Below are 12,218 nucleotides of genomic sequence, written 5' to 3' on the forward strand. Positions count from 1 at the left end.
GAGCCTGTTGTGTCCGTTTGAGGCTGGGCAGAGCCCATTGCATCTGCCCTGGCCTCTGCCTCAGACACAGCACTGGGATTGCCCCTGACCTTGTTCTTAGTACCAGACAAGACTTCACCCTGGGAATTGGTCACAACCTGAGGCTGGGCAGAACCTACTATATCTGGCCCAGTCCCTGCTTTAGACAAAGCACTGGGATTGCCCTTACCCTTATTCTTGATACTGGGCAAGGCCTCACTCCGGGAATTGGCCACAGCCATGGGCTGGGCAGCACCTGTTATATCTGTCTGAGGCTGGGCAGAGCCCACTGAATCTGCTCTGGTGTCTGCCTTAGGCACGGCACTGGGATTGGTCCTGACTTTATTCTTGGTACCAGACAAGGCTTCATCCTGGGCATTGGCCGCAGTCTGGAGCTGGGCAGAGCCCACTGTATCTGGCCCAGCCCCTGCCTTAGACAAAGCACTGGACTTGCCTCTGACCTTATTTTTAGTACCAGGCAAGGTTTCACCTTGGGAATTAGACACAGCCTCAGGCTGAGCAGAACCTATTGTACCTGGCCCAGCCCCTGTCTTAGACACAGCATTGGAATTGCCCCTGACCCTGTTCTTAGTACCAGGCAAGGCTTCACCCTGGGAACTGGCCACAGCCTGGGGCTGGGCAGAGCCTGTTGTATCTGTTTCACCCTGGGCAGAACACATAGTATCTGGCCCAATCCCTGCCTTAGACACAACACTGGGATTGCCCCTGACCTTGCTCTTATTACCAGACAAGGCTTCACCCTGGGAATTGGCCACAACCTGGAGCTGGGCAGAGCCCAGTGTATCTGGCCCAGTCCCTGCCTTAGACACAGCACTGGGATTGCCTCTGACCTTATTCTTAGTACCAGGCAAGCCCTCACCCTGGGAACTGGCCTCAGTCTGGGGCTGACCACAGGCCCTCAGTTCCGCCTTAGCCCCTGACCTAGAAATGGCATTAGGATCACCCCTGCCATCAACCCTGGAATCGGGAAAAGCATCAGCTTGGGTCTTGGCCCCAACCTGAGGCTGCGCGCAGGTTTTCATTTCTATCCCGACTCCTGCTTTATGCTTACTTTTGCCTTTTCCCCTAGTCTTACCTCTAGTACCAGGTAAGGTCTCAACCTGGCTCTTGGTGGAAGCCTGAGACTGTGCCTTTGTGTCTGTCCCAGCCCCTTCTTTAGATAACATGTTGGCATTGCCTTTAGCCTTAATCCTGCCATCAGGCAAGGCATCAACCTGGACATTGGCCACAGGCTGAGGCTGCGTATAGAGCTCCATATCTGTCTCAGCCCCCATCTTAGACTTGGCATTGGGATTGTCTCTGGTCTTAACCCTGGCATCAGGCAAGGCCTCAGCCTGGGAATTGGCCCTCAAGTTTGCCCTGGCCCCTGTTTTAGACATTGCACTGGAGTTACCTCTTCCTTTAACCCTGACATCAGGCATAGCCTCAGCCTGAGCACCGACTGCAGCTTGAAGTTGAGCAGCAACCTTCATGTCAGCTCCAGCCACTGCCTTAGATGTGACATCAGCATTTCCCCTGTCATCAACCCCGGCACCAAACATTGTCTCGGCCTGTTTCTTGGCCACAGTCTGAGGTTGTGTAGAAACTCTCATGTCTGCCTCTGCCCCTATCTTACACATGGCATTTGTAATACCCCCAGCATCAACCTTTGCCCCAAGCATAGCCTCAGCCTGGGTCTTGGCTATAATCTGAGGCTGGGCAGGAGCCCTCACGTCTGCCCTAGACTCTGCCCGAGACATGGTTTTGTGATTCCCCTTGACCTCAACCCCAGCACCAGGCATGGTGTCGACCTGGATCTTGGTCACAGCCTGAGATGGTGCACAAGACCTCATGTCCACTCCAACTTCTGCCCTGGACATGGTATTAGGATTTCCCTTAGCATCAACTGTGTTACCAGGCCTGGCCTCAGACTGAGTCTTGGCCACACTCACAATCTCTTCCAGGGCTCTTGCCTTGGTCTCAGCCACAATTCCAGTCTTACTCATAGCACTGATCTTGGTCACTTCCCTGATCACTCCTAAGGCCTCGCTCTGTGTCACCATTATTCTTTTCATCTCTTTTTCAGCCAGTATACGAGCCTCCACTTTGGTCTGGGTCATTACTTCTTTCTTGGTCTCTGCCCTGGCAGCCAGTGCCCAAATTTTAACCTTGGTCTGGGTCACAGCCTCTTTCTTGACTACTCTCCCAGCCTCAGAGTCAGTTTGGGTCACAGCCTCTTTCATAGCCACTTCCCCAGCTTTGACCTGGGCCTCAGTCAGAGTCACCACCTCTGTCGTGCCCACTGTTCTGGCCACTGTTTTGGCCTCAGATTGTATCGCTGCCTCTGCCTCAGCCATTGTCATGGCCTGAGAGTTGGCTTTGGGTCTGGCTTTAGCAGTGGTGGTAATCTCTACTTCAGCCCCAGCCCTACCTCCTGCTTCAGCTTCTGCTCCAGACGTGGCCTGGGGTCTAGTCTCAGTCTCTGTCCCAGCCATGGCTTCACCCGTGGCCAAGGTCTGGTTCTGTACCCCAAGCACAGTCTCCATCTTGACTCTGGACCCATTTTTGGCAAGTGTCCTCACACTCTGCGCTCTTCCCTTGGTTAATCTGTAAAGGTAGTAGCAGGTACCAGCCCAAACCACCAGTCCTGCAGTCACCCAGCCCACTTCCTGAACGCGACCCATGTAATCACCCCTACTGAAGGCACGAACAAGGTACAGGGGGCTCAGTCAGGATGGGGAAAGAGGGTAGTAGGTCTGGGTGTAGGCCTGTGAAGGCGCTGGTCTTCAGCCACTTAAAGGCCACTACAGCTGCCACTGGAGGTGGACCTAGAAGTGGAGGAAGGAAATGGACTAAAATTTCTCTTCTAATTTTGTGCCTCATACAGATAGATACACGAAGGACAGGAAAGTGTAGAAATGATGTGCGTGGTGGGAGAAGAGGATGATGAGCCAAATCTCTCTCCATCCCTTTTATTTTCTCCCCTCCCATTTTCCCCAGTGCCCAACAACTTTCTCCTAAGGTACATCCATACACATTTCCTTACACCAAATGAATAATGGAAAAGATGGTTTGGGGGGGGGGGCTGACTATGAATGGGAGAGACTGAGAAGCCCTCAGACCTTGATTTTTACTGGACCTACTCTTTTCATCACTCCCAAAGGTCCCCACCCTCATACCAACCTGTAATGATCAAGGCAGTTCCCTCCTCTTTCCTTCTCTTGATTGGTGATATACCCTAAAGTAGATCTATTAACTCATGAGATCTGTGGACCTAGAGACAGACAGACGGAGGGACAGATGGGACTGGAGATTTTGTTCTTGATGTGACAGGCATATTATCAAACTACCTTTCTATCTCCCTCAGTTCACCCCACTCTCTGTACCAAAATAAAGGCGAGAGTGTGACAGGGATGGTGGGAAAGGTGGCTGGGAAAGGGAGAGGCTGAGGATACCCCAGACCGGACACTGACCACACAGTATGCACGTTGATCTCCACCAACCCACCCTAGAGGTCTACCCAGGCAGTTCCCGTCCTCTTACCAGGCTATACTGATCAGGGGCAATTTCCTCCTTGTTTCTTTGCTTCCAGTAATCTCAAGCCCTACAGCAGACCTGCAGGCCGATCTATGGACAAGCAAACAAACAGGAGGTAATAGACACCAAGTCCTCACAGAACAGACAAGCGCCCTGATCCCGGATCCCAGTACCTGCCTCAGCAGGGGATGTAGCAACACTGTGGAAATCGGGCAGAGTGTAGGAGAGGCAGAAGTACCCTCCCCTGAGACCCTCTCAAGTCTCAGCCACCTTCTGTGCTCACCCTCTTTTTATCCCCAGGCGCTGCCCACCTTCACACCAACCTTCATGGTTCCAGGCCAGTCTCCCCCTTTCCCTGGCTTCCAACCCTACTGTAGGCCTATGGGAAGACCTAGGAAAAAACAGAGAAAAAGGGGAGGGTAACTGTTGAGGGCTTGTGACATCCCACCATCTAAAACAGGGGTCCCAGTACCTGCCTTACTAGATCTAGAGACACATTCTCTGGCTAGCAGAACCTGGGGCTTCCCCGGCACTGAAATGGGCAGCGTGTAAAAGGGAGGCAGGAGAAATAAAAGGGGAGAGACAGGGGCAAATTATTTTAAAACCACCTGTAGGATTCTAAGGTTTCTCCCAAAAGTCCATCATTTCCTTCACCAAGGTGCTCAGACAGGCGGGGGAATCTGGAAAACTGGAAAACGGAGAGAGAGATGGAGGCCCCCATCCCCTACTCTAGAATCAAACATAGCCTACTGCCATCTACTTCCCGTTAAACCCATCTCTAGGAGTCTCCAGCAGAAGAGACAAGGAGTGAGGGCAGGCTTTTTCTTCTGCAAAATCACTATCCCTCCTGGCAAAGGCTATCTCAAAAGACAAATAATGTTCTTTGATACAACGATTTGTATTTTCTTAATATTATCTGAAGTGCAAATGAAAGCATCCATGGAAAAGTTCGCTGTCTTTACTGGTCTTCAACATACAATTTAAGTTAAAAACCCTAAGCTTAGTAAGTAAACGCAGTTTAGGGAAAGTCCCCTAGGTAGCCCCACCCCACATCCCAACCGGACAGCAGCGCCTAAGTTCCTGTCCTAGAGAATTCCCACAGAACTTCAACTATTCAGAGGCCGGCCGTGCTCACACTAACCTCCACAGATCCTGTGCAGTTTTCTTCTCTCCTTCTTCCCTTGCCTCGCCACAAAAGTGCCACACGGAACTACTGTCCATCAGACAGGAGAGAGTAAAGGCACTGAGTGCTTGGGCCAACACCCAGGACACAGATCCCAGTACTCACCTTTCGGGATTCAGGATCCCGGTTATCAAACGTCCCTCCCCGCATTCCCAGACGCCACCCCTACCAACTCCACCGTCTAGTCACCAAGGCCCACCATTTTCTCTGTAAACGCCACGGTGGCATGTCCCTTCCCCTGAAATGAGCAGGAAGCTGGGCGGACGTGTGCGGCCGGCGATTAGGGTCAGAGAGGATGGGACATCTCAATCTCTGCATTTCCCTCTAGAGCCACTCCCCTCCACCCCCAACCATCCGCTGTCAGAGCCCAAGGTTCCCCAGCACGGACGGAAGCAGGGGGAGGGGACTCGGGAGAATCACAGCGAAGGCTCCTGGAACTTAAGCCCGCTTTGTCCCCCAGCCCCGAACCGGCTACCGGCCTCCGGGGTAGGCCGACAGCTGCCTACCTGGCCTCGGCGCGCGGCCCCGGAGCCCTTACCTGCTCCGCTTTCCTCGGGCCCGATGCCAGCCCGCCAGGCGCAGGACCGCGGGGAGCCGGTACCCAGACGGGAGTGACGACTGCACCGAAGGCTGCGTCGCTCTGCAGCTCCAGGTCACGTGAGGGCCCCGCGTCACCAACGCTCTCCCCTCCCACCCCACCCTCCGGCCTGCGGGGAGGTCTACGGGACCCTGCCCCCCACCTCCACCCGCCCCAACTCCCCCTCCGCCGGTCTGTGACCCGAGCCCCCGAGCGCACCGCCTGGTCACTCAGCTATGTCCTCTCCAATCTGAGGGCCGACTAGCGAGTGGCCTCACTTCTTTGCGGTTGGGGTTTGCCCTTCTCTGGTTACTGGGGAGGGTCTGCGTATCACCCTCCCGCAGGCCTTGGCTCTGGCCTTTTCTCTTCTTAGAGGAATCCTCTCTTTCTGTCTTAGGCTCTAAGACTAACACTCCCCATCGGGTGCGTTGCTGCACCAAAATGGGCTAGGGAAGGGGTGTCCGCAAAGGAAGCAGAGAGTGCGCGTAGATGCTTAACTTTCTTTTTTTAATGTTCCCCCCCCCCCCTTTAACATCGCATTCATTGTTTTTGTCATTGGGAAATGCAGGCAAGCCATTTTCACCCGACATTTAAAAATTAGGTCGTAAAAATAGCAAAAGACTCATTTGTTCACATTATTTTGTGCCACATTAGTTGCTATTAACGATTTCAGTTTTCAACACATACTAGTAATTATTGACATTGTATGTACAAAATTTTTCTAAACATAACCAGGCCGTTTTCAATGTGATCTGTAAATTAATCTGCGGAAAGACATTCAGGTTTCTAAAATTGGCAATTTCCCACAAGCGATTTACAACCTTTTCAAGTTCTGGCTGAACTTATTATGATCTTGTGTCAGGTGTCTGAGAACTTCCTCAAAGATGACCCCTGGATGACTGAATGAAGACCCAACTCCTGATGAACCCAGTGCCTGAAAACTGGTGACTTCCCAGATTAACCTGCTTTCCATTCAAGGGACTTTATTTGGATTTTACATAAGCGTGTGATCAAATCGGTCTCATCACATGCTGGACAGGACCAACTGCTCTCCCACTGATGGAAATGAGGCTTAGCGGGTGGAATTTTCATTTAATCGTGACACTGGTGAGATATCTCCGGGATCTGTTGTTCATGTACTATATGTCTGTCACCCCAGCAGCCCCGAGTGCTCAGCATCTTCCAGTGGAGACAGTGGTGAGGGTCTGTGGGTGACTGTGAATCACTGCAACACCCCTGAAATCGGTGTCATTTTTCCCTCACGAAGAGCATAGTTTACAGGATGCCAAGCAGTCACCACCAGCTGAAAGAGGCCTTTTTACTCCCTGCCTTCTGTTACAAGTTCACTGCACCACCCGTAGAAGCCCCTCAGAATAATCCCAGAACTCAGGAACAAAGTATGCAGAAATTAGTTCCCAGATATTCAGCTGTCCCTGCCAGGGAGTCATACTCTAAATATAGACCTTTCAGGCAGCCTCTTTCTTTGAATGCTGAAATCTGACACTCCAGCAGGAAGCTCCCCCTGTGAGGGGCCCCTGTGTGGGGGAGGTCCCTCTAGGAAGGGAGCCAGGGCGCCCAGAGTGCCAAAGAACCTTACTAATGTAATGACTTTCCAGAACTCAATCTCCCGTGACCAACTTATATTCTCCATCGAAGGGAAAGATTCAGAAATCAATTACATAAACATTTAAAACTTTAGGAAAGTAAAATACAAAACCCATAAGCATAGGATGACAAGTGACTAATTTGTAATAATCTAAAAACTTACAAATCACTAGTAAAATGATAACTCAATAGAAAAATATGCCAAAGACCTGAATGGATTTGTTCACAGAAGTGAAATACAAATGACTGATAGATATATGAAAAGGTGCTCAACTTCAAAGAAAGGCAAATCCAAACAACTGTGTCTTATCTTGTTTCAGCTAGGAGTTTGTCAGAATACAGAAATGTGAGGGATGCCTGGGTGGCTCAGCTGGTTGAGTATCTGACCCTTAGTTTAGACTCAGGTCATGATGTCAGAATGTTTGCTTGAGATTCTCTCCCTCTCCCTCTCCTTCTGCCCCAACCCACGCGCGCGTTCTCTCTCTCTCTCTCTCTCAAATAAATAATTAAATCTTTAAATATATATATATATAGGGGCGCCTGGGTGGCTCAGTTGGTTAAGCGTCTGCCTTCGGCTCAGGTCAAGATTCCAGGATCCTGGGATCGAGCCCCGCATCGGGCTCCCTGCTCTGCGGGAAGCCTGCTTCTCCCTCTCCCACTCCCCCTGCTTGTGTTCCCTCTCTTGCTGTGTCTCTCTCTGTCAAATAAATAAATAAAATCTTTAAAAAAATAAAAATAAAAAATATAGAGAGATAATTTTGATAATATTGTTGATTGGTTTGTGGGGAAATGGGCACTCCCACACTCTGTTAGAAGCAGATACTCTGCTTCTAACAGAAGGAGAAAAGATAAACAAATTGTTGTACATACATACAATAAAATACTACTCAGCAACAAGTAATAAAATACTGATACATGCAAAAACATGAGTAAATCTCAAAAGCGGTATGCTGAATGAAAGAAGTCAGACACAAATGAGTATTATAGGATTCTATTTAAATGAAATATGAGAACAAAAACAATCCTTGGTGATAAAAATCGGCAAGTAGTTGTCTGGGGAATAGAGGAGAATCAACTGGAAAGACGTATAAGGGACCTTTTCTGGAATGATGGAAATGTTCTGTATCTTATTTTGTGTGGTGTTTGCGTGGTTATATGCAATTGTTAAAACTCTTCAAACTGAACATTTAAGATATGTGTGAAATACTGCATGTAAATTATGTTTCAATACATCCCAATTTCCTCCCCAGAAAGAGTCGTTTTATTAGTTTGGGTATAACATACCAAACCTTTTTCTGTGAATTTCATATACGTATATGTACCTATGGAAATATTGTTAGGGGACATCATATTGCACATACGTTTCACAACTTGATAGTTTTCACTTATCAACATATCTTGGAGCTCTTTCCATCTCAGTAACTCTTATATTGTATTCCATAGTGTGACTATAGTAAGGTTTATCTAGCCATTCCTTTACTGATAGACATTTAGCTTTTCTTTAATTTTTAACAATAACAAACAATGTTACAAAAATTATTTTTGAAAATTTTGCCAATCAGAAAACTGAGAAGTGGTATACCAGTGTTGTAGATTACATTTTTTCTATTAAGTGGTGAGATCACACATCTATTCACATGTTTATTGGCCATTTGTAGTCCCACAAATTGCCTGCTCACATCTTTTTCGTATTTTCCTGTTGTATTATCTTTATGTTATTGTTTTTGCAGAAGAGCTGCATTTAGTGTGGATAGCACCTGTTTCTCTGTTTTGTACGTTGTAAATATTTTCTTCCAGTCTGTAGCTTGTTCTGATATTATCTTGTGTTTCCACATACGGAAATTTCTCACTTTTGATGTAATCAAATGCATCTTTCATTTATGGATTTTTTTCTTCCCCCATTGAAGCTTATGAAAAATACTCTCATATATTGTTATGATACTGTTTTAAATTTTAAAAATCAATGTAGAATTTAATAAGTGACAATAGTCTCTGATGTCATTTTTTTCCAAATAGATATCCAGCTTCCCAAAAGTATGTATTGAAGAGTTTATCCTTTCTCCCACTGATATTTTTATTGAAGTATAGTCTACACACGGTGTTACATTAGTTTCAGATGTAAAACATAGTGATTCAACAAGTCTGTGTATTATGCTATGCTCAACACACGTGTAGCTACCATCTGTTGCCACACAGCACTGTTAGAATATCAGTGACTATATTCCCTATGCTGTACCTTTCATCCCTGTGACTTATTCATTCCATAACTGGAAGCCTGTATATTCTACACCCTTCACCCACTTTGCCCATCCCCCCACCCCTCCCACCTGGCAACACATCAGTTTGTTCTCTGTATTTATGGGTCTGTTTTTGCTTTGCCTTTGCTTGTTTATTCATTTGTTTTGTTAATTTAGATTCCACGTATAAATGAAATCATATGGTATTTGTCATCTTCCATTGATCTGAAGTACAACATTTACCATATATTTAATTCCCATATATATTTAGATCTATATGAAAATATGTAGGTTAAACACAAAAGTCATCTTATACATACTTTTCTGTACTATGTTTTTCTTCAAATTAATTTATAAATTTAGCACTATGCAATCAAGCTAATTCTTCTTTAAATGACACTCAAAGCAACAGTTTGAACTGGAACAAAATTTCTTATATTTTCTAAAACTATTAGACTGAACAGAACTAAGACTGAGCAGAACCAAGGCAGAGAAGCCTTGGGAGCAATCCGTTTCATTAAAGGAAAAGAACTGGGCATTTACCTACCTCTCTAGCAGGAACCATATTTCAAGTAACAAAATTGCCCTGTCAATGAGGGAAAACACTTCCTTATAGATTAGAAGAATGTTAGCTAATAAGCAGAGAAGAATGATAGAATTCAAAAATTGTCACTGTGTGATCCCCAATGAAATAATTGATTCAGGCAAGGATCATCTATAGATGTTCAAATCATCAGATGGTTGTCATGAGGGGGAAAGTATAACTTTACAAAAGAGGAATTATGTCATCACCAGCTTAACCCAGTTTGTTTGATTGGGTTTTTTCCCTAGCTTCTTGAAGTAGATGCTTTGATGGTTTATTTCTAACCTTTCTTAATTTCACAGGTTTGTTTGTTTGCTTGTTTCTTTTGGTCAGGTTTATTGCAATAAAATTTACACACAGTAAAATTCACTTTTTTATAGGTAAATTTTTGTGAGTTTTGACAAATGTATGCATTCATATAACTACCACCACAATCAAGATATGGAATATTTTCATCATCCCAAAAAAGTTCCTTTGTACCCTTTATAATCAGTCTTCTATCCCCAACCTCAGCCTCTGGAAACCACTTATCTGATTTCTTTACCTCTAGTTTTGCTTTTTTCAGAATGCCATATAAATGGAATCAGAATTTTAGTGTCTGAGTTCCATTTAACATAGTGCTTTTGAGCTTGTCCATGTTCTTGTTTGTATTAATAACCCGATCCATTCTCTTGCTGAACAGTATTCCACTGTATGTATGTAGCACGATTTGTTTATCCATTTGCCAGTTTATGGACATTTGGGTTGTTTCCAGGTTGAGCCATTTACCAATGAAACTGCTATAAATATTTTCATACAAGTCTTTGTGTGAAGTTATGTTTTTACTTCTTGGGTAAATACTTAAGAGTGGGATTGTTGGGTCATATGGTAAGGATATGTTTAACTCTCTAAAAAACTATTTTCCAAAATGGCTGCACTATTTTACATTCCCACCAGAATTATATGAAAGTTCCAGTTACTTCAATCCTCACCTGCACTTGGTCTTGTCATTTTTTTAAAGCCACTTTAATAGATGTGGTTATTCTAATCTTTTGCCCAGATTTTTCAGTTGAGTTGCTTGTTATCTTATTATTGAACTGTGAGATATATATATATATATATATATATATATATATATATATATATATATATATATATATATATATATATATATTCTGGATACAAGTCCAGAATTATATTAGCTATGCTGATTTGCAAATATTTTTTTCCCAACCTGATGTTTGGCTTTTCGTTTTCTTAACAGCATCTTATAAACAGCAGTAGTTTTAATTTTGATAAATCCAATTTACCTATTTATTGGCTATGGTTTGTACTTTTTGTGTCCTATCAAAAGTTTTTGTTTCAGTAAATGGTGTTAGGAAAACTGGACAGCTACATGTCAAAGAATGAGACTGGACCACTTTCTTATACCTTAAACCAAAAAAACCCACCTCAGAATGGAATAAAGACCTAACTGTAAGATCTAAAACCATAAAATTCCCAAAAGAAAATATAAGTAGTAATCTCTTGGACATCACCCTTAGCAACATATTTATGGATATGTTTCCTGAGGCAAAGGAAACAAAAGCAAAATTAAACTATTGGGACTACACCAAAATAAAAAGTTTTTGCACAACAAAGGAAACCATCATCAAAACAAAAAGGTAACCTAGTGAAAGGGAAAAGATATTTTGCAAATGATATATCCAGAGTTAATATCCAAAAATATATACAGAACTTATACAACTCAGGGTGTCTGGCTGGCTCAGTTGGTAGAGCATGAAACTCTCAATCTCAGAGTCATGAGTTCAAGCCCCACGTTGGACATGGAGCCTACTTTAAAAAAAAAGAACTTACACAACTCAACACCAAAAAAAAAAAATGCAATTTAAAAATGAACAGACAACCTGAATAGATATTTTCCAAAGAAGACATCCAGATGCCCAACAGACACATGGAAAGATATTCAACGTTACTAATCGTCACAGAAAGGCAAATCAAACCCACAATGAGATGTCACCTCACACCAGTCAGAATAGTTGGAATCAAAGATAAAAAATAACAAAGATGGGGCCCCTGGGTGGCTCAGCCAGTTAAGCGTCTGCCTTTGGCTCAGGTGATCCCGGGATCCTGGGATGGAGTACCTCATTGGGCTCCCTGCTCAGCAGGGAGTCTGCCTCTCCCTCTGCCCCTCCCCCTGCTTGTGCTCTCTCTCTCTCTCTCATGCTCTTTCTCTCAAATAAACAAATAAAGTCTTTAAAAAAATAACAAAGACATCCTTGTTGGCAAGGATGTAGAAAAAAGGTTATCCTGTGCGTTGTTGGCTGGAATGTAAATTGGTGCAATCACTGTGGAAAACCGTATGGAGGTTCCTCAAAAAATTAAAAATAAAAATACCATATGATCCAGTAATTCCACTACTGGCTATTTACCCAAAGAATAAGAAAACACTAATTTGAAAAGATATATGCATCTTCATGTTTGTTGCAGCATTATTTA

General features: G+C 44.7%; 2 protein-coding genes across 13 annotated transcripts in view; both read right to left on the reverse strand.

Annotated features, from left to right (window-relative positions):
* Positions 1-2,702, reverse strand: part of ARMCX4 (armadillo repeat containing X-linked 4) — a 9,887-nt gene extending 7,185 nt beyond the window's left edge. Inside the window, exon 1 of the mRNA XM_035022203.1 lies at positions 5-2,702. Within this exon, the coding sequence (XP_034878094.1) occupies positions 5-2,702 (2,698 nt within the window). The remainder of the gene's footprint in view (positions 1-4) is intronic.
* Positions 1-5,380, reverse strand: part of ARMCX1 (armadillo repeat containing X-linked 1) — a 38,413-nt gene extending 33,033 nt beyond the window's left edge. For 4 of the 12 annotated variants that reach the window (XM_035023139.1, XM_035023226.1, XM_035023193.1 and 1 more), the window contains exons 1-6: positions 5,277-5,378; positions 4,697-4,768; positions 4,164-4,243; positions 3,879-3,946; positions 3,562-3,645; positions 3,202-3,292 (exon numbers count right to left, since the gene is read on the reverse strand). The gene's annotated coding sequence lies outside the window, so the exon portion shown is untranslated. The other 8 variants (XM_035022395.1, XM_035022451.1, XM_035022743.1 and 5 more) reach the window with 8 other exon arrangements.
* Positions 5,381-12,218: the final 6,838 nt, after the last annotated feature.

The sequence above is a fragment of the Mirounga leonina genome, unplaced genomic scaffold, assembly GCF_011800145.1.
Source record: "Mirounga leonina isolate KUSES-001 unplaced genomic scaffold, KU_Mleo_1.0 Mir_101414, whole genome shotgun sequence".
NCBI classification, from domain to species: Eukaryota; Metazoa; Chordata; class Mammalia; order Carnivora; family Phocidae; genus Mirounga; species Mirounga leonina.